The sequence below is a fragment of the Canis lupus genome, chromosome 15 (genome assembly GCF_011100685.1).
Source record: "Canis lupus familiaris isolate Mischka breed German Shepherd chromosome 15, alternate assembly UU_Cfam_GSD_1.0, whole genome shotgun sequence".
Classification (NCBI taxonomy): Eukaryota; Metazoa; Chordata; class Mammalia; order Carnivora; family Canidae; genus Canis; species Canis lupus.
In genome coordinates, this window is record NC_049236.1 from 35465918 (window position 1) to 35486386 (window position 20469).

Sequence of the window (20469 nt, forward strand, 5' to 3'; positions counted from 1 at the left end):
TTAAGGCATTGTATTATTTTATTTTCACTTAAAATGTATCTTCAGTTTTCTGTAGTACATTAAGCTCCACAATTGTATTATATAAAATATTCTATTTCTGAATAGTAGCTGAGATTGAAAGCATAGTAAAATTCATGCTTTCGTCACTATCTGTAATAGAAAAAATACTTATTAATGGAGTTATTAAATTAGAACCTTATTGACATAAAGGATTAATATTAAGGCCAAAGCTAATTTATTACCAGATGTACAATAATGTTTGTTTAACATGAATTATAAAAATTATTCTTGGAAAACAAGTCTTTGCTTTTTTCTGTATGGGTCCTGTTGTTTCTTTCATTTTGGCTTCACATATCCTCAGAGCTCTAATAAAGATTTTAACATTTAAAAAAATAAAACCAATGAAACAGAACAGATTTGGGGCAAAAAAAAATACTTTAACATTTTTTTTTTAAATACAAGCATTCCGGGACACCTGGGTGGCTCAGCCTTTGAGCATCTCCCTTCGGCTCAGGTCGTGATACTGGGGTCCTGAGATTGAGTTCTGAGTCCCATGTCGGGCTCCCTGCGGGGAGCCTGCTTCTCCCTCTGCCTGTATCTCTGCCTCTCTCTCTCTCTGTCTCTCATAATAAATAAATAAAATATAAAAAAACAATACAAGCATTCTAAAACATAGTAGGTAGGTCTCTTATTTGTTTTTTTGTATTTATTAAAAGTTTATTTTAATTTGCATTTATTAGAAGTTTATTTGCATTTATGCAAGTTTCTTTGTCTCAAGTTATGGTATAAAATGCTTAAATTATTTTTATGGTTGTCTTGGTATTTTACATAGTTCTATTAAAGGCTTTCATTTTTTTTTAAGTTTTTTATTTAATCTCTACACCCAACATGGAGTTTGAACTCGCAACCCTGAAATCAAGAGTTGTATGGTCTTCCTGCTGAGCCAGACAGGCACCCCAAAGGCTTTCATTTTTTAAAAGCATTGTAGAGGGGCACCTGGGTGACTCAGTTGGTTAAGCATCTGCCTTCTGCTCAGGTCATGGTCCTGAGGTCCTGGGATTGTGTCCAGAGTCAGATTCCCTGCTTAGCAGGGAGCTTGCTTCTCCCTCTTCCCCCGCCCCCACCCCACCTGCTCGTGCTTTCTGTCCCTATCTCTCTCTCTCTCTCTCAAATAAATAAATAAAATCTTTAAAAAATAAATAAAAAATAAAAGCATTGGAGAAAGGGGACTAGACTAGTAGTCAGGAGACTGACATTAATTAGCAATGATATCTTGAATGAATCACTTAATTTCTCTAAAATTTGCTTCCCATTATAAAGGAGTTATACCAGATCATCCTTTAATATTAAATTTTTCTCAAATCTCATAGGTTGAATAAATGAGAGTAAACCCTTAGAGTCTTCCATTAATTAGGAAATACAGAAAGAAATTCTGCTCATTTCCAGTCCTTTTTTAGATCAAAAACCTTTACTCAGTTTTAGTTTTCCTGGTTCTGTACCAGTGTTGCATAAGTTCCCAAAGTTGGGATTCTGTGGACTAATCTGTACCATTAATCTCTCTGACCTTTATTAAAGTGGGTTTTCCACTTCTGTATGTATCTTGCCCAGTCCTTTTAGTTTTACTTTTCCTTAGAGATTCTCTCTTTCGAATGAAAGGACTTAATGCATCATTTTGAGAGTTAAAATCTCTCCTTTATCTCTTAAGAGAACCACAAATTCTTTCTCCACTCTTTTTATTATCATTTGGGATAAGGAGAAAAAATAAGGTTGGATATGATCTAGTGATACCCAGATCTCATTTTAATGTTTATTGCATGCTCTTCTCACAGCGTGTTGCCAATGTGTTTGACCTCGTTCTAATTTTTGTCCTAAAGTAGTTAAATGAGTTTCACTTCCTTACTTTGCTTCTGCCATGCATTCAGTAAGTGCCCATTATATGCCAGTTGATTAACCAGATATTGAATGATATTAAGGATGGTGTCAGAACTGAGAGCACTCAATCCACCATTGCTATCTTCCTTTCCCTTAGTTAAGACCAAGTCACTGTCGCTCTTTATATTCAATCAAGTATATGAGCTGTTCAAGTCACTTTTCTCCCTTTGCATCTCTTCAGCTTTCTTTTGATGGATATGTTTTGTTTTGGACTAGATACTACTGTTCTTAAGTACATTTCTGCTTTTATATAGAAAAAATGTAGTTACTCTCTTTAAAACTTTTTGTTGTGTGTAACATTTCATGTAAGATTAATTGGATAGGATGTATTTTGATTGGGAAATTTTAGAAACCTGTAGCCAGGAGAATTTATATGTGTCTTACCTGCTGCTAGTTTTAAAAAAATGTTTAAGTTAAGACAAGTTTTAAGTAATATCCTTTAAAGGCATTTTTAAAACCCTATTCTTTCTATTACTTCTGCACTTACAGAGTAATACTGAGTGGCAATGAAGAAATTATGTTGAGGTTTTTTCAGAGAGCTGCTTCTGATAGGAAAATGCTTAGTAATGATGAAGACACACCCTCCAGTTCAGTGGCCATTTTGTAGTATAGCTCTTCTGGAGAAACAAGTGGGAACCATCAAAGAAAGAAGTGTATGGATCAAAAGAATATGGGCAAAAGGCAATAAATTTTTCATCTAGGTCCATTGGAGAAATTATAACTATGCTGTCCGTGAGTAGTTTATTTCATTAGTAGGACCAATTTTTATGGATGCTTTTAGCTTACTTAATCTTTTTTAGTTCTATGATTAGATTTTGCTTTGCTCATATTGAACAATGAAATTATGCTTGGATTCAAGGTTTTGGGTATAGTAATTTAGAATTTGTGTTGAAATGTGTAAACTCCAAAAAGTATTTCCTGTTATTTTATAATTAATCTTGCAAGGTACTTTTTTATGATATTACCTAGCTAAGGTTTAAGGTTGGGGGTGGAGGAGACAGTGAGCAGTTATGTTCAGATTATACTTTCTGGTTGTATACTGATTTAAAGATAAGTGAAAAGTCTAGAAATTCAGTATATTGGCAATATAATAGTAATGGGGAAATTTTTTTTTGGTAGGGTTTGTTAATTATGACAGTTTCAGTTCTTTATAACTAAAAGGGTCTTCATTAAAAATAGAGAAAATAGCTACCTTGTGTAATTTGGTAATGACAGTCTTCCTCATCAGCTTATTTTGTGGTGTTCTGCAGTTAACCGGGAATAAATAAGGACATCGTAACAATTGACAATAGGAGTTCCTCCTATTCCATCATATTTTCCCAGAAAATTACTGTTCTATATGGGGTCATTACATTTAGTCCTATAGCTTTAAACTACATTCAATGATAAAATACTTTTAAAATATTTTTAATAGCTAGTGAACAATCATTTCCGGGCAGATATTCTCCATCAAATTAAAGTTTATAGTATTTTCTTTTCTGAAGAAATTAAAAATGGATACAGATTTTTTAAAGAAAAGTTACCTTTAGGTAATTTGATGAATTCTGTTAACAAGGGAATGGAAACAAAGGCTTCTAGGTAAGCACAGGTTTATTGTAAGTTAAGGTCTTCATTAACAAAGTCTCTTCTCTGTTATAAAATTTCATGTCTCTGTGCTCATGCCTCCTGTCTCTTACTGCCTTAGTAGCTAACTGCCTTTTCCTCTTGGTTCTTGTGTTTCATACAGATTTGTAGAGATCAAATGACATCTGACAATAGTTAGCATTTTATCAGACCTAATAGTATGGCTTTGATACAGTACTAACATTTTAAATAATAAAACTGTGTGATAGTTGACTTGATCATTAATTTTGATGCAGAAAAGTGCACAGGATCATTGTATTCATTTGCTAAAATAACAGTTCAACACCTTTTATATCAGGCCTTATGCTGGGTACCTTTTTCCGAAGAAATAACGCATGAGTATATTCTCATTATAAAAAAAGTCAACACAGGGAAAGCATCAGCCCTCCCTTACCCTTCCTTCTCTTCCCCTGCTCCTCTTTTCTTCCCAGAAATAACCACTGTAACCAGTTACCTTCCAGATCATTTTCAGTGTGTTACATTCACTTATATATATGCAAATATGTATGCATAATACACATAGAAATGTTGTATAATTTGACTTTTTTATAATGTAAGTGGATTCTTAAATGGCTGCAGTAGTCAGTGTTCTTGTATGTACATTTAAGCATTCTTTTATAACTATATCCATAAAATAGATAACTAGTTGAATTGCAAGGTCAATAGATATATTTTATAGATGTACTCTCACTAATAGTGTATGAAGTATCTTTTCCTCATACCCTTGCCAACACTAAACACAATCAAACTTAACTGTTGCCAAGTACCAGATTAAAATTATGTATTTGAGTAGAGTCTAACATGTTTTTATTTATATTCACCCATTTGTATTTTTTTCTTTGAACTGCCTCTTTATATCCTTTGCCCATATTTTTAGTTTTTAATATTTTCTTATTGGATTATATGGTCTTACTGTAAATTAAGGAGATTAGTTTTATCATATGTTGACCATATTTTCTCTTCAGTGTCATAAGACTTGTTTTAAAAACCCAGTGAGCTGGGACACCCGGGTGCCTCAGCCTAAGGTTAAGCATCTACTTTTGGCTCAGGTCATGATCCAAGTCCCTGGATCGAAACCTGAACTCTGAACCCCACATTGGGCTTCCTGCTTGGTGGGGAGTCTGCTTCTCCCTCTCTCTCTGCTCCTCCCCCCTCTCGTGTTCTCTCTCCCTCACTCTCTCTAGTAAATAAATAAAATCTTAAAAAAAAAAATACTCAATGAGCTGGACTTGAAAATAATTTGTAAAAATCAAGTACTATTGTTTTTATAGTCCCATGATTCTTCGCAGCTAGTTTCAAGGTATGTGAAATCTGAGGTAAATACATATGAATTATATAGCTCTTCGGAAGAGAAAAGATTGAAAATAAATGTAGATATTATCAGGGGAATTATGCTATATTAAATTTTTTGACTTAATCTGTTAGATAATTTTAAAATTTACAAGTCCAGTTTCTGGTTAAAAAAAAAAAACTATACAAAATACTGTATTAGACTGAGTTAATGAATTTATTACTCTAAATATTTGCAATGTAGTGAAGTAAATAACAGCTTTGGCTCTGCTGGCCTGTGTATGTTCAAATCCTGAATCTATCATTTACTCTTTCTGTGACCTTGGGCAAGTTACTTGGGTCCCTATATGCCTTAGTTGCCTTTTATCTTAGAAGAGCTCTGTCTCATAAAGTCATTATAAAGATGAAACGAGTTAGTACATAAAAATGCTTAGAAATGTGCCTGGCACAATGTAGGTACTCAGTAAATGTTTGGTGTTGCTGTTGTTTAGGAGGAATTAATGGGAAGAAAATCAACCAAACAGATGTGAACTGACATTGATGATTCCTTTGTGAGGAAAAAAAGTGCATCTCAGTAGTATCAAACAGAATTAACATCCTCCTCTGACATCTCCATACCAGAGCTAAACACTGCTGTCACCTAAGAAATAGCCTGGCAGAGCAGGTCAGGGACCATTTCCAAACTCCCACTACTGAGGACTCGCAAAGCCTGTGGGAAACTGCAGCACTGGAATACTTGTTTGTGTTTGTGTGATCTTGATCATATCGGCTCTGTCACCTTTGGTGACTGGATTTCTAAATTGGTAATCTGTTGCCTATTGATTATTTTTCTTCCTTGCGTTTATACCTGAAATTTTCCCTTTGATTCTGCCTAAATTATGCCCAATTGCTACTTTATTAACTCTAGACTAATAAATATAGAACTCGCTTAAGGATGAGTAAACAGAAAAATCATGGAGCCTGGAGATCATAAAAACAATTCTATAAAGATTTGGAGTTGCCACTCTCCAAAATATATTCACAGAAGGAAAAAAAAACCCAGATTTGTGCATCCAGATTCAAGTGACCATAGTTCTTTGAAATTTAAAGCCACCAGTGAAAGGGGAATAATTTGAGATGAGGACAACCTGAAGAAAAGAAAAAATAGGACTCAGTTAAAAATTGTACCATGCAGAATCAGCATTTTGAACCTTACAGAATATAAAATCTGATATATAAGTATGTTAACCATGTCTTTTACTTTTTGTATTCTCATGCATTTATCATCTCAGGGCCTCTCTAACCTGGGAGGGACAGCTTCTCCCAGAGTTAACCGGTTCTTCCCAAGAGACAGCGAACTATTCTTCTAGATTATACATCTCTCACCTGGCCACAATGTACCTACCCTAATCATCCCAAGGGTGAGGTACCAGACCCTACTAGGAACAGCCTCTATGCTTCAGAGCCTGTTGAAATTATTCAAACTAGCCAGTCTTAAATCTGCTTGCCTTGCCTTCCCCTTCATTTCCAAAGAAACCACAATAAAGGCTCTGGTCCATAATTTCCTCCCCTCTCCTATCCTGACCAGTCCTGGTGCTGCCCACTGTGTCATATTTTCCCTTCAAAAGATGGTCTGCCTCCATCTTTTGAGACCTGTGAATATAACTGGCTTTTCAGTGGCAGTCATCTCCTGATCTGTTGGCCTTACCATACCTGAGTGTTAAAACTTGTATTTTAAAACAATAAGTTTTGGTTTGGTTTAGTTTAGTTTAAAACAGTAAGTGTCTAGCTGGCTCAGTTGATGGAGCATATATATGACTCTTGATTTCAGGGTGGTGAGTTCAAGCCCCATGTTAGGCATGGAGCTTATAATTTAAAAAAAAAAGGACAAATGATAGAAGACTTGGTTACTCTTTCTAGATACCTTTTTCCTCAAAGAGAATTTTGTTATTAGGGGTGTAGGCTTTGAACTCAACACCAGCTACCTTTACATTCCTGCTGGGTGATCTTAGACAAGTTATTTAATTTCCATATGTCCTAATTTCCTTTTAAACTTGGAGGAGTAGTAAAAATTTGTCTTGTTGTTGTTAGGAGTAAATATAGTATTATAAAACATCCTTAACTTAATGCCTACCATATAAGCCACTCAAGAAATGTTAACTATCTTTACTATCATCACTCTTACTATTTTCCAGCTTTGGCCCTATTCTTTTCTAAAATATTGGCCTCTCTTAGGACCCTCTTATCTTCTCATGCTCTGTATTATCTCTAGCTGATCTCATCACCTCAATATGTTTCTGTATCTGTACATTACGATGGGGATTTGCCACCATACCTATTTGCTAAAAGTTCAGATCCATGCATTCAAATTATCTGATCTCCAGATATTTTAGACCTAAAGTATTCATGATTAAGTATCTCACAGGCTCCCCCTTCAAACTTGTTCTGCCACTATTTTATATTCGAGTAAATGGCATCACCTAATTGTCCAAACCAGAAATCTAGGTAGGAGTCATCTTGGCACCCTCCATTGCCAGCCTTTCAAGCATAAATGGGTACTAGATCTGGAGAGAATGTATTCACAAAGAATGTTGATTACATTTAGGAGAGGAAGTAGAGATGAAGGGTAGGATAAAAGTATTTCTCATTTTATATTTTTTGTGTTATTCGAATTTTTTATTTTAAAGATAGCAAAACAGGGGTGCCTGGGTATCTCAATCGGGTAGGTGTCTGCCTTCAGCTCGGGTCATGATCCCAGGGTTCTGAAATTGAGCCCCATGTTGGAGCTGTCTGCTCAGTGGGGAGTCAGCTTCTCTCTCTCCCCGCTGCTTGTGCACTCGCTCGTTGTCTGTCTGTCTGTCTCTCTCTCTCTCTCTCTCAAATCTTTAAAAAAAATTAGCAAACACTTGATGGGATGAGCACTGGGTGTTATTCTCTATGTTGGCAAATTGAACACCAATAAAAAATAAATTTATAAAAAAAAATTTTTTTAATAAAATAAATTAGCAAAATATTAAAAAAAAACCTGAAGTTGAGCAGTTGAACTTAATTTCCTTTTATAGCTAAAAAAATGTTAGCTTTTTCTTGAATATTCCCAGAAAGAAGTTAATGGCAGAAAATTTCTGTAATTTAGTGCCAGGTATATAGTAGGTGTTCATTAAATATTTGATTAGTATACATGAACAAATGATGATTGCCATTTGTTTCCTCTTTTCAAGCTAAATGATTTTTCCAGTGGAATGCTATTAGCACTCAGTCAATGGCATCTAGAAGACAGAGTAGAAACCAGTGTCCGAATTTGGCCAATAGTTACTATAGGCTACATAAAGTGCTTTTCTAAGAGTGTACAGCTCTGCAGACCGTCCTTCTGGGAAAGAGGAGAGAATCCATAGGGTACATCAGAGTTAGTCTGAAAAGAGCATCTAAGGTTCTATGGGCTATTTCTTAGCTTGACGTAGGTGATTAGCTTTGAGCCTCTAGCATTGACAGATATGTGCCAGTAACCAAAGGAAATCACTCTTTTCTTGATGGCTGGCTAAAATTTTAGTGCATAAACTTAGATGCAGTTATTTTGAGGATAACTCATTTCACTCTTAGAATGCCTGTTGAGTTTTAGACTGCAAGTCATGGAAAAATAACTAATTTTCCATTTTGGTTTCTGCTTTTTTAATCTATCATTCTCCCAAAATAAGAAGTAAGGAAAAGAGCTGCTGGGTTCCTTTTTTTGTGTGAATTTTTTTCAATCTGATTCCTTATGCTCTAAAAACAGGTTTCTCAACCTCAGCACTATTGACAGTTTGAGCTGAAAAACTCTTTTTGGGCCTTCTCTTATTCATTGTAGGATATTACGTGCTTACTATATGCCAGTAACATTCTTTCCCTCCCCCGTTGTAATAGCCCAAAATGTCTCCAGACGTTGGAGTTGGAGGATGGGTGCAAAATCTACTTCGAAGACTACTGCTCTATAGGAACATAATCTTTGGTTTTTAGTTTTTGGTTTTAATTGTCTTGCTTAATGCTATTTTTGAAACATGGCTCCAAAAATCCCATAATTGAGACTTGATTATTCCAAAAACTTTCCATTAGCTTGTGGAAAGTAAATATGAATAGTTGACATTGACTATTAGTCAATTATTTGACTAATTAGTAATTAGTCATTTATTTTTACCTCCACTAAGACTGGTAACTTGAAAGCTTATTGCTAGAGAATACCTTTGACATTTGTTATCCTTGGTAGTAGTATGGAGTAACCTGAGCATTGTTGCAGAAAATGTGCAAATCCAAATATCTGCCAAACAGTATTCATAAATACATAAAGAATCATGTGTATACGTTACAGTATGTTAGTTGGTGCTGGTGTGATTAACTTACAAATTTATTTAAAGATAAAACTAGGGCAGCCCGGGTAGCTCTGTGGTTTGGCACCACCTTCAGCCCAGGGCCTGATCCTGGAGACCTGGGATCGAGTCCCGCCTTGGGCTCCCTGCATGGAGCCTGCTTCTCACTCTGCTTGTGTCTCTGCCTCTCTCTCTCTCTCTCTCTCTGTGTGTGTGTGTGTGTGTCTCTCGTGAATAAATAAATAAAATCTTTTTAAAAAAATAAAGATATAACTAAATTAACATTTGCTATTATATTCTCTTTCAATAGATATTACAATTTCTTCTACAATTATGGAAGTTTGGAAAGATGTGAATGTTCTGTTCTAAAATTTAATAAGCTTATCTTTTCCCCAGATTAAAATAATAAGTTGAGTTTTCTGAGTTTTACATTTTTCTGCCATATTATTTTCTTTAATCTTTTATACCAGACTCTAGGAAAACCTGACATCTGATTATTTATGCATTTTTTATTTTTTTTTTTTAAGATTTTATTTTTTTATTCATGAAAGACACACGGGGGGAGAGAGAGAGAGAGAGAGAGAGGCAGAGACACAGGCAGAGGGAGAAGCAGGCTCCATGCAGGGAGCCCGACATGGGACTCCATCCCAGGTCTCCGGGATCACACCCTGGGCTGCGGGCAGCGCTAAACCGCTGCACCACCAGGGCTGCCCCTATGTATTTTTTAAATTCAAGTTAGTTAACATATAGCATAGTATTGGTTTCATGAGTAAACTTTAGTGATTCATCACTTACATATAACATTACCCAGTGCTCATAACAAATGCCCTCCTTAATGCCCGTCACCCATTTAGCCCATCTACCTCTTCTCCAACAACCTTCAGTTTGTTCTCTATAATTAAAAGTCACTTGTGGTTTGCCTCCCTCCCTGTTTTTTTCTTATTTTATTTTTCCTTCCCTTCACCTGTGTTCATCTGTTTTGTTTCTTAAATTCCACATATGAGCAAAATCTTATGGTATTTGTCTTTCTCTGACTTACTCTTCTTAGCATTATACCTTCTAGTTCTATCCATGTCGTTGCAAATGACAAGATTTCATTCTTTTTGTTGACTAATACTCATACACACACACACACACACACACACACACACACACACAAGATGTGGTTTATGCATTCACCAGTCAGTGAACATTTGGGTTCTTTCCATAATTTGGCTATGTTGATAGCACTGCTATAAACATTGGAGTTCATATGCCCCTTCAAATCAACATTTTTGTATCCTTTGGAGAAATACCTAGTAGTGCAATTACTGAGTCATAGGGTAGTTACTATTAACTTTTTGAGAAACCTCCATGCTGTGTTCCTGAGTGGCTGTACAGTTTGCATTCCCACCAACAGTGCAAAAGCATTCCCCTTTCTCTGCATCCTTGCTAATATTTATTGTTTCCTGAGTTGTTATTTTAACCATTCTGACCTATGTGAGGTGATATTTCTTGGTTTTGATTTGTATTTCCCTGATGATGAGTGATGTTCAGCTTTTTTTCATTTGTTAGCCATTTGTGTCTTCTTTAGAGAAATGTCTGTTCATGTCTTCTGCCTATTTCTTAACTGGATCATTTATTTTTGAGTGTTGAGTTTGGTGAGTTCTTTATAGATTCTGGATACTAACCCTTTATCTGATATGTCATTTGCAAATATCTTCTTCCATTCTGTTGGTTGCCTTTTAGTTTTGTTGATTGTTTTCTTCACTACGCAGAACCTTTTTATCATGTTGAGTCTCAATAGTTCATTTTTGCTTTTGTTTCCCTTGCCTCAGGAAGGGAAACAGTAAGAAGTTTCTATGTCCAAGATCAAAGACATTGCTGCCTGTGTTCTCCTCTAGGATATTGATGGTGTCCTGTCTCACATTTAGGTCTTTCATCCATCTTGAACTTATATTTGTGTATGGTGTAAGAAAATGACCCCATTTCATTTTTCTGCATGTTGCTGTCCAGTTTTCCCAATACTGTGTGTTGAAGAGACTGCCTTTTTTCCATTGGCTATTCTTTTCCTGCTTTGTTGAAGATTAGTTGACCATAGAGTTGTGGGTCCATTTCTGAGTTCTCTGTTCTATTCCATTGATCTATGTGTCTGTTTGTGCCAATACCTTCCTGTCTGGATAATTACAGCTTTGTAATATAGCTTGAAGTCTGGGATTGTGATGCCTCTCACTTTGCTTTTCTTTTTCATCATGACTTTGGCTCTTTGGGGTCTTTTCTGGTACCATACAAATTTTAGGACTATTCTAGTTCTGTGAAAAATGCTGATTATTTTGATCAGAATTGTATTGAATGCATAGATTGCTTTGGGTAGTATAGACATGTTAATAGTATTTGTTCTTCCAATCCATAAGCTTGGACTGTTTTTCCATTTCGTTTTGTTTCTTCAATTTCTTTCATAAGTGTTGTATAGTTTTCAGCATGCAGATCTTTTAACTGGCATCTGATTTTTTAAAAATTTACAATGGACTTTTAAGATTATACATATGTATACATGCACATATTACATATTAAAGAGGAAAGAATAATATGGTAAAAGCTCCAAGTACTCATCACCTGGCTTTAGTTTGAGCAAGTGTAAACATTTTGCCAAGCTATCTCATCTGTTCCTCTCCTATCCCCACCTTTTTTCTTGGAGTATTTCAAAGCAGACCCCAGACATTACCTAATTTCACCTGTAAGTGCTTTAGTATGCATCTCTTAGAGATAAATACACTCTGTCCTTTTTTTTAATGCTAACTCCAGTGTAATTATTTAATAAAATTAATATTGATTCCCTTATATTGTCACCAGCTAGACCCTAAGACCTGACCTTTATTACTCACCTGCTTGTACCCACAGACTTTTGTCCCACATTCTTCCTAAAGTTCTTTTTTCCAACTTATCTCTTAAGTCAGGCAAAAGACCTGAGGGGCATAGCATCCCATGATATAAACTGAAACTACCACTCAAGCAATAAGGTCTGCCTAGATAAACAATTCCAGCCAGCCCAGGACACCCAGATCAGTTTGGATTTAACCCCCAACTCATGTCTACACAGTTGGACCATGGATGAAGTGACCCATAGAGTGATGAACAGTTACCTTTTCCTCATTATAATATCAAAACCTCTATCCAAGAAGGAGCACAAGCCTCATTTACAGAACATACCATATACATAGGTATATTTCCTTAAGACACATATGCCACCCTATATGCTGATCTAGTGGTGACAAGGCACCCTTATGTAAATATTCGTTCTAATCCTTTTTTTAAAAAAATAATTTTAAAAAAAGATTTTATTTATTCATGAGCAAAAGAGGCAGAGACATAGGCAGGGGAAGAAACAGGCACCCTCTGAGGAGCCCAGTGCGGGACCCCGATCCCAGGATTCCAGGGTCACGACCTGAGCCCTGACCCAAAGGTGGACACTCAACCACTGAGCCACCCAGGCACCCCTATTCATTCTAATCCTAAATAAAAGAAACCCGTTCACCCTTGCTCAGGGAGTCAGGCTTTGGAAGTTACTCCTCGTGTTCTACTTATATGCTGCAAATAAAGTTCCTTTGTGTGACAACTCACCTGGTGTAGTTTCTGTGACTCACCAAGGATCAGGTTAGTTTGATTATAGTATCACTTAATATCTAGTCTGCATTTGGATTTCCTTGAGTATCTAAAAAACTGTCTTACAATTGTTCAAACCAGGATCTAAACAAAACCCATACATTACATTTGGATGATATGCCCCATTGGCCTTTATAGCAGTTTTCTCTACTTCTTCCACCTTTATTATATTGCTCATTTGTTGAGGAAACTGGGTAATTTGATATGTAGAATTTTTGTATTCTGGCACTGGCTGATTGTGTAGGATAAGATGGCATTTGATTTAGCACAAAATTAGAATTTTTTAGCATACCACTTTTTTATTTTGTTTCTCAGGGAACATCATGAGTTTCGTTTCACCACTTGAACAAGTTTAAGAAACCCAAAGAATCCTTATTTTGTACTTAAGGAAACTGGGACCAAGAGAGGATTTTCCTGAAACATAGCAGCCTACCTGGAAAGTATCAGAATACTCACTATTTTCCTTGATAGTTAAAAGCAATAATCCTATCAGAAGTATCATATAATGAAACTTTTTAGCAAGGACCTCACCTGTTTTGTTCTGTTTTCTTCCTTGTGCCTGGCACATAGATGTTCAGTTAGTATTTATTATTGAACGAGTTGCCTAATGCTGCCATGTTGGTATGTTGCTTATTCCCTCTCTGGCCTAGAACCTGGAAGGTTACAATTTATTCTCTCTATAAGGGTTTAAAGCAGTTTAGAAGGGGGGCACCTGCGTGGCTCAGTTAGTTAAGTGTCCGATTCTTGATTTTGGCTTAGGTTATGACCTCAGAGTTCTGGATTCAGCCCCATGTTAGGCTCTGTGCTAACATGGAGTGTGTGTGGAGTCTCTTCCCCCCACCCCCCACCCCTGCCACCAGCACATGTGCACTGCTCGCGCTTGCTAGCTCTCTCTCTCAAAAATCAATCAATCAATTAATCAATCAATCAGTTTACAAGAGCACATAATGAAGTATTTACCCATCATCTCAATTTCAGCACCAATTTATCTTCCTTTTTAAATGGAAGCCAGCAAGAATGGCACTGGCACTTCTATAGAATGCACCACAAATCAGGCTAAAAGCAAACTGTATTAAAGGGGATCTGATATCTTTAATGGGTAGGTGGGCATGATATGCAGGTAGTCTCGAATTTAACTGAGTCATTTTCTTGAAGTGCTTGTTCAGCAAAAATGTTGGGGTTTCCTGTCTATTTTTGTTTATTTTTCTTACAAAAATATGTTTCAGCCATCAGAAAAATCTCAGCACAACCAAAGACTCTTGGCCGTCTTTCATTTAGCAAAATTCTTTCTGGTTCTGTGATGTGTGTTTTCTGTCAGCTAAAATTTACAGGAATAGTGAACCACAAGGATTTCCTGAGGAGAAGCTCCCACATGCTGTGTCTGAGGTTTCTCATATTTCTTTTGGCAACAATAACATTCTCCAATACTACAGAATTATAGTCTGAGTCCAGTGCTAATAATTTCTCTTCAAGAAAATAACTTAACTGAAACATTTGTGGTTCTATTTTGCTTGAACCAAGGAAAAAAGTTATAATAGAAAATTACCTATCATCACCTACTCTGCCTTACCCTCCAAAAAATATTCTCTTTCTGAGGCTAACCATCAGCCTAGAATAATATTCACTATATGAGACATAGAGATTTCAGTGTATTTGTTTATAAACCTAATAACCCCAAATCTGTAAATACAGTGGTTAGGGCTCTTGTAATGTGGAGCTTCATCTTGCTGAAAAGAAGAAATACATTATTTTATTTTGGGCAATCACGTTTTAATACAACACATTTGTTTTTTTACTCTCATTCATGTACAGTGTATGAAAAGCTCATCAATATGGTTTCACGTTCCACATTAAAATTAACTTTTTCAAAACTATCACTTGAGTTTTGTTATAGCTATTTTTGTTAATGCAGTTATCAGAAAAGACTATTAAAATACTCCCTTTCCAACAATATTTATTTACTTGTTTGTTTTAAGTTGGCTCCATGCTGGGCTTAAAGCCCAATATGGGGCTTAAACTCACCACCCTGAGATCAAGACCTGAGCTGATAGCAAGAGTCAGATGCTTAACCCACTGAGCTACCCAGGCTCCTTCAACTGCTTACCTGTTTAAGGCTTGATTTTCTTTATATACTTCATCCAGAACAATAAACTGCAACACATTGAATGAAGAAGCGTATAAGAATCCAGCTATCTCCTATTAAGCCAGATAATAAGATTTGCAAAAAAAGTAAAACAGTCCACTTTGGTCAATACATTTTTTTCATTTTGGATTTTTTTCATTAAAATTGTATTACATTAATATTGTAATGAGTTTATTGTTATTTTTAAGTTAATAAACATTTTAATTTTAGTTTTCATTTCCAATATGATAAATGTTGTTAGACATCCACAAAAACTCTTTGGAGCTCTCAATAATTTTTAAAACCTTAAACAGGTTTTGAGACCAAAAAAATCTGCGAACCACTAGTAATGATGTGGTTTTCCGAGATCTGCCAGAGTACACAGGTTATTTGGCAACTTCAGAAAAAAAGTGTAGTGTTAGCCCCCAAACATTTTTTTAATTAATAAAATAATAATGTTACCAAAAATCCCTTTGCCTTCTTAAAAATTGCTCATGTGCTACAAGGTCTACTTTGGTCAGTTTCATCTTGGCTCATGTTCAGTTCATTAACCACAGGATCTTTGTTTTTCATTTATGTGTTATTGTTGTCATTGACTAAATTTTAAATTTTATTTTGGCACAAAAGTGATTGAAGCATAAAAATAGAAATAAAACAGTAAAATAAATGCTACAACTCAGAATACTATCATAAACGTAATGAATAAGAGCTTTAGAGTTCATACAGTCTGAGTTTATATGTGTTAGAAAGTGGTATGATTTGTAGTAGCAGTCCAAAAGAGGAAAGTGCAAATATGAAATACACTAGTGATTGGAGTTACATTCTGTTGGACCTGCAATACTTTCTTTAAAAAAAAAAAAAAAAGATTTTAATTATTTATTCATGAGAGACACAGAGAGAGAGAGAGGCAGAGACACAAGCAGAGGGAGAAGCAGGCTCCATGCAGGGAGCCCAACATGGGACTCAATCCCAGGTCTCCAGGATCAGGCCCTGGGCTGAAGGCAGCGCCAAACCGCCGAGCCACCCGGGCTGCCCTGGACCTGCATGCAATACTTTCATCCCTAGTCTCCAAAGATTATCTACTCTGAAATTTTGTCAAATACTTAGTTATATAAAGCCATGAAACAAGGCACAGTGATAGCCTTGGCAAGCCCGAATTTTCCACAAATGTAAAACAGTGCTTTCTAGGGTGAAAGTGATGAATTCTATCACTAGAGATGGGGAAGAAACCAGAACTACTAAAGCATCATTCATTGTTGCATAGGCTCAAATAGATGGATTTCACACCTTTGACAAGAACGTTGTGAAACCAACCAAAAAGGTAATGAAAAATTTCACATTTGTAGAAAAGGCAGAATAAGGTACTAACAGAATTATACAGTTGGACATTATTGGTATTAGTCAAGGTAAATGATTAATGCTGCTGTTTTTGCAAAGTGTGTTATAACAGGTGTTCAGTTTATGGTGTTCCCAACTGAATATGCATATGTATGCTCGTAGTGGATGTGCAGTATGTGTGTGTGTGTGTGTGTGTGTATACACACACACACACAGGGAACACAGTATTCATTGTTTCTCTTCTGTTTAATCTTGTAGAACTATGTTACAAGTAATCCAGTTTTGTTATTTTGTGAGCTGTGACATAAACTGGAAAAGGAAGGGACTTTGGGTTCAGTGCTGACACAGCATCAGCTAAGTGTGTAGCAAGAAAGGTATTAGAATTTGAATGAAAAGAAGTTTGGCCCCATCCCTACCCCACAAGCCTCCTGCCAAAGAACAAGTGGCAATCAAGAGTATGCCTCAGGATAACTACTGAGCATTTAGTTAGAACAGGAGTCAGCAAACTAGCTGTTGGGCCAGATTTGTTCTCCCTTCCCCACCTATTTTTCTGTTACTGGTGGACTTTACATTTTTAAGTAGTTTGGGAAAATATCAAAAGAATGGTATTTTGTGACACATGGAAATTATAAGAAGTTCAGTATTTCCATAAATAAAGTTTTATTGGAGCATAATTACACTCATTGGTTTATGTATTGTTGTGGCTACTTTTACACTACAGCAGCAGGATTGATTAGTTACAATAGAGACCATATAGCCTGTAAAGTGTGAAATATTTACTGTGTGGCCTTTTACAGAAAAACTTTGGCAACCCTAGAATTAGAGTAACTCCACTTTGATCCATCTTATTTATTGTTCTTCCCCATAGGAGTTCACTTGAAGAAAGGGTTCTACTGCCTTAAAAACAAGTTTGGGTTTTTTTTTTTTTTTCTAAGTATGTAAACTTTTCAAAAGGTCAGCCCAGCCGAACAAGCATTCTTGTGCTTTTGCCACTCTGGAGACAGCAGGGTGGAGTTCACAACTCATTTTAGAAATACTTGAGTAATTCAAGGCAATATTTGAAGATACATTATGGGTGATATAAAGATTAACCATTTATGCTACCAGAGATTTGTCTTGTAGAGAGATAAGAAACATATTCCTTCTTTTATTATCATTTTTTGCATATTTTTCTCAAAAGAGCATTAAACATCACTTTAAAAAGGAGGCGTTTTACTTGTCTTTCATTTTCTGGAATTGATACCCCGCAAATTGCTACCAGTACAAGCAAATTCCCACTATTCCTCATTTTCCCAAACTCAGGGATATAGTCCCTAGAAATATCACTCTAAATTTAACTGCCTCCCCTTTGTTTCCATAGCATCTGATACAATCCCGTAATTATTGATTTGCTTGATGTTTCTATACTAAACCATAAGGAAGTTTCCCTGTCTTCCTCTTTAGATGCAGGAGGAACTATTTGTTATTTTAGATGGTGTAGTATAATATTACAGAGTATTGGCTTTGGAGTCAGACCTATCCTGCTTTCTGTATCTCAGTGAATCTGTTTCATCTTCTACGCAATGGAAATTAGCAATAATAATGATAGAAATGATGATCATACTTTTTAGAATTTGTTGTGAACCTTAAATGAAATGATGCAAGTAGAATGCTTAGGTAAGCCTTTGCCATATGGTACTGTGTTAGTTGTGTTGCTGTTTTGGTGGTGGTTGTTACTGTATCTCTATTACCTAACATAAGGTCTTTTTTAAAGTATTAAATATTTTTGTTGAATGGAGTCAAGGTTTATTTTTAAACATATCACCAACTTTGTGCTTTTAGAGAAGACTGAAAGTTAAAATTAAACCTTGATTTTTATCCAGAAAATTGTCCCATAGATTTTTTCATCCAACAGATACTGATGTATCTGATGGAATTGAAGTTTTTTGTTTTTGTTTTTTTGTTTGGTCTGGTCTGTTCCAAACCTGTGCCCTTACCACCTGGCTTATATAAAGTTGAAGTATAAATTGAGTGATTACTATGGGCCAGGTACTGTTCTAAGTGCTTTGTATTTATTTAGTCCTTATAAGAACTGTATGAACTAGGTATTATTATTATTATTCCTATTTTAGGATGAGACAGCTGAAACACAGGATTATAAACTGTCATAAGATAGCCAGTAAGAAGCATAGTTAGGATTTGAACCTATAGTCTGGCTCCAGAGTTTTTGTTCTTAGCCACCATGTTCTACTGCTTTTATTAGTCACAGAGTCTCTGTTTGCCATATGGTTGTATTTAAGAAACAGCTTATTTTGGGTAACTTCTTGGAGTTTTAAGTTTGTTTACAGTGTTGAGCATGTGGTAGATAATACATATTTGTGCTTGAATGAATTAATGACTGATGGTATGATAAAATTATAATTAATGTAATATAATCATTGCTTAATTCTTGGCTTCAAGTAATCCCGTCTTTTCACTGTAGGTCCTCTTAGGAGCTATCTATAACAAGGACATGGCTATTTTGAAGCCATCTTCTCTAATACTACAAATATTTGGGCAAAGAAATTGCTTAACAAATCTATTTATATTCCTAAATTCATTTTTTCTTGCTGGTACCCACTCAGAAAAATCTGTGTTTAGAGTTTTTCCTTTTTTGGGTCCCTCTGTTGAATTGTTTGTAGATTGTTTAAAAAATGTTAGATGGCATTGTGACAGACAATTCACTTTTTAATAGATGAAGCTTTAAAGAATTTGGGCATACTGGTCATGATAGTGAAGTCTGGTATTGAACTTGTCCTCTAAAACTTTTGACATAGTAATCATCTTGAAGTTTGCTTTATTTTATACGTCTCTTTCAGAATTCTCCACTTTACCAGTACTTACAGGATCTGGGACACACAGACTTTGAAATATGTTCTCCTCTGTCACCAAAACCAGAAAAAAGCACAGTGACAGAGGGACAACAAAAGCTTCCTGCAAGAGCCCTGCCAAAGGTAAGAAAGCACATTCAATCTCTATGATTAATCTGTTTTTTTTTTAAAGATTTTATTTATTTATTCATGAAAGACACAGAGAAAGAGGCAGAACCATAGGCAGAGAGAGAAGCAGGCTTCTCACAGGGAACCCAATGCTGGACTCAATCCCTGGACCCTGGGATCACGCCCTGAACCAAAGGCAGATGCTCAACCTCTGAGCCGCGCAACGTCCCATCCCTATGATTAATCTTTTATTCTTCACCTCACTGATTATTTAAACTGCCTTTGCCCTTATCCTTGCAAAGAAACAAACAAACAAAAAAAAAACATCTTAAAAGCACCTCCATGTCTTCCCCAACACTGGTAAGACTTTATTTTTTATTTCATAAGTACAAAACTGTTTAGATAAATATAACTCCTTACTGTTTTGGACTATCTCAATAATTTCTATAATGAATGGAAATTAAAGTGGTTGAGGATTAAAATATATCATTTCTTTAAAATATTGAAGTTGTTTGGAAGGAAACCAGAAAAATATACTAAAACCTTAAAGAGAACTCAACCGTTAGGACTTTTGTATTAATTGGAATTCTTTCTTTATGTATTATTTTTTAAAAGAGAGCACAAGTTGTAAGAAAGCAGATTGATAACATATTTCGTAAGCAAGGATATGTGATGGAGTGGGTATATTTACCTCAATTTGTGATACCCTTTATAACTCCACAGAATCCTTTTATGTAATAAATATCTCAGTTGATGTATAAAATTGTAAGGCTGAGATACGGGAAGAATCTCCAATTATGTTCTATAAAATTCATTTACTAGATTCATTTATGTTCTATTAGCCATACTTAATAAAATTAAAAAATATTCTAGTACATTTCAGTTTTAACGAAAGGAATTCTAATTTAATAGAAAAAATAAACCAGATTACCTCATTTCTTGAACATTCTAGTTTAATCAGTGTTTTATTATAAGACATCATTATTTTTGGGAGGAGGCTTTTTAAAGTTTTCAATTAGTTACTCTGTGGTAATAGAGAAGGAAGTCTTTTTTCTCCTGTTCTTAGAAAAACCTCTAAAATGTGAGGTAACCAGGCTGGGGGGCCATTTGCAAGAGAAGAAAAAATACCAGAGAAATGTTTTTTTGACTGATGCTTCCAGGGTAGGATTTAGAGAGTTAGAGCTCACATGGATCAGAACCAGTTTGCTAGTCCTCTGGACTTAAACTCTTTCTCTTTCTTCTCTCTGCC

The 20469-nt window shown here is 35.5% G+C and overlaps 1 protein-coding gene across 4 annotated transcripts in view; it reads left to right on the plus strand.

Annotated features, from left to right (window-relative positions):
* VEZT (vezatin, adherens junctions transmembrane protein) overlaps window positions 1-20469 on the plus strand; it is a 67791-nt gene that overhangs the window by 7884 nt on the left and 39438 nt on the right. For all 4 annotated transcript variants that reach the window (XM_038558672.1, XM_038558673.1, XM_038558674.1 and 1 more), the window contains exon 2: window positions 19101-19235. In XM_038558672.1, the coding sequence (XP_038414600.1) occupies window positions 19101-19235 (135 nt within the window). The remainder of the gene's footprint in view (window positions 1-19100; window positions 19236-20469) is intronic.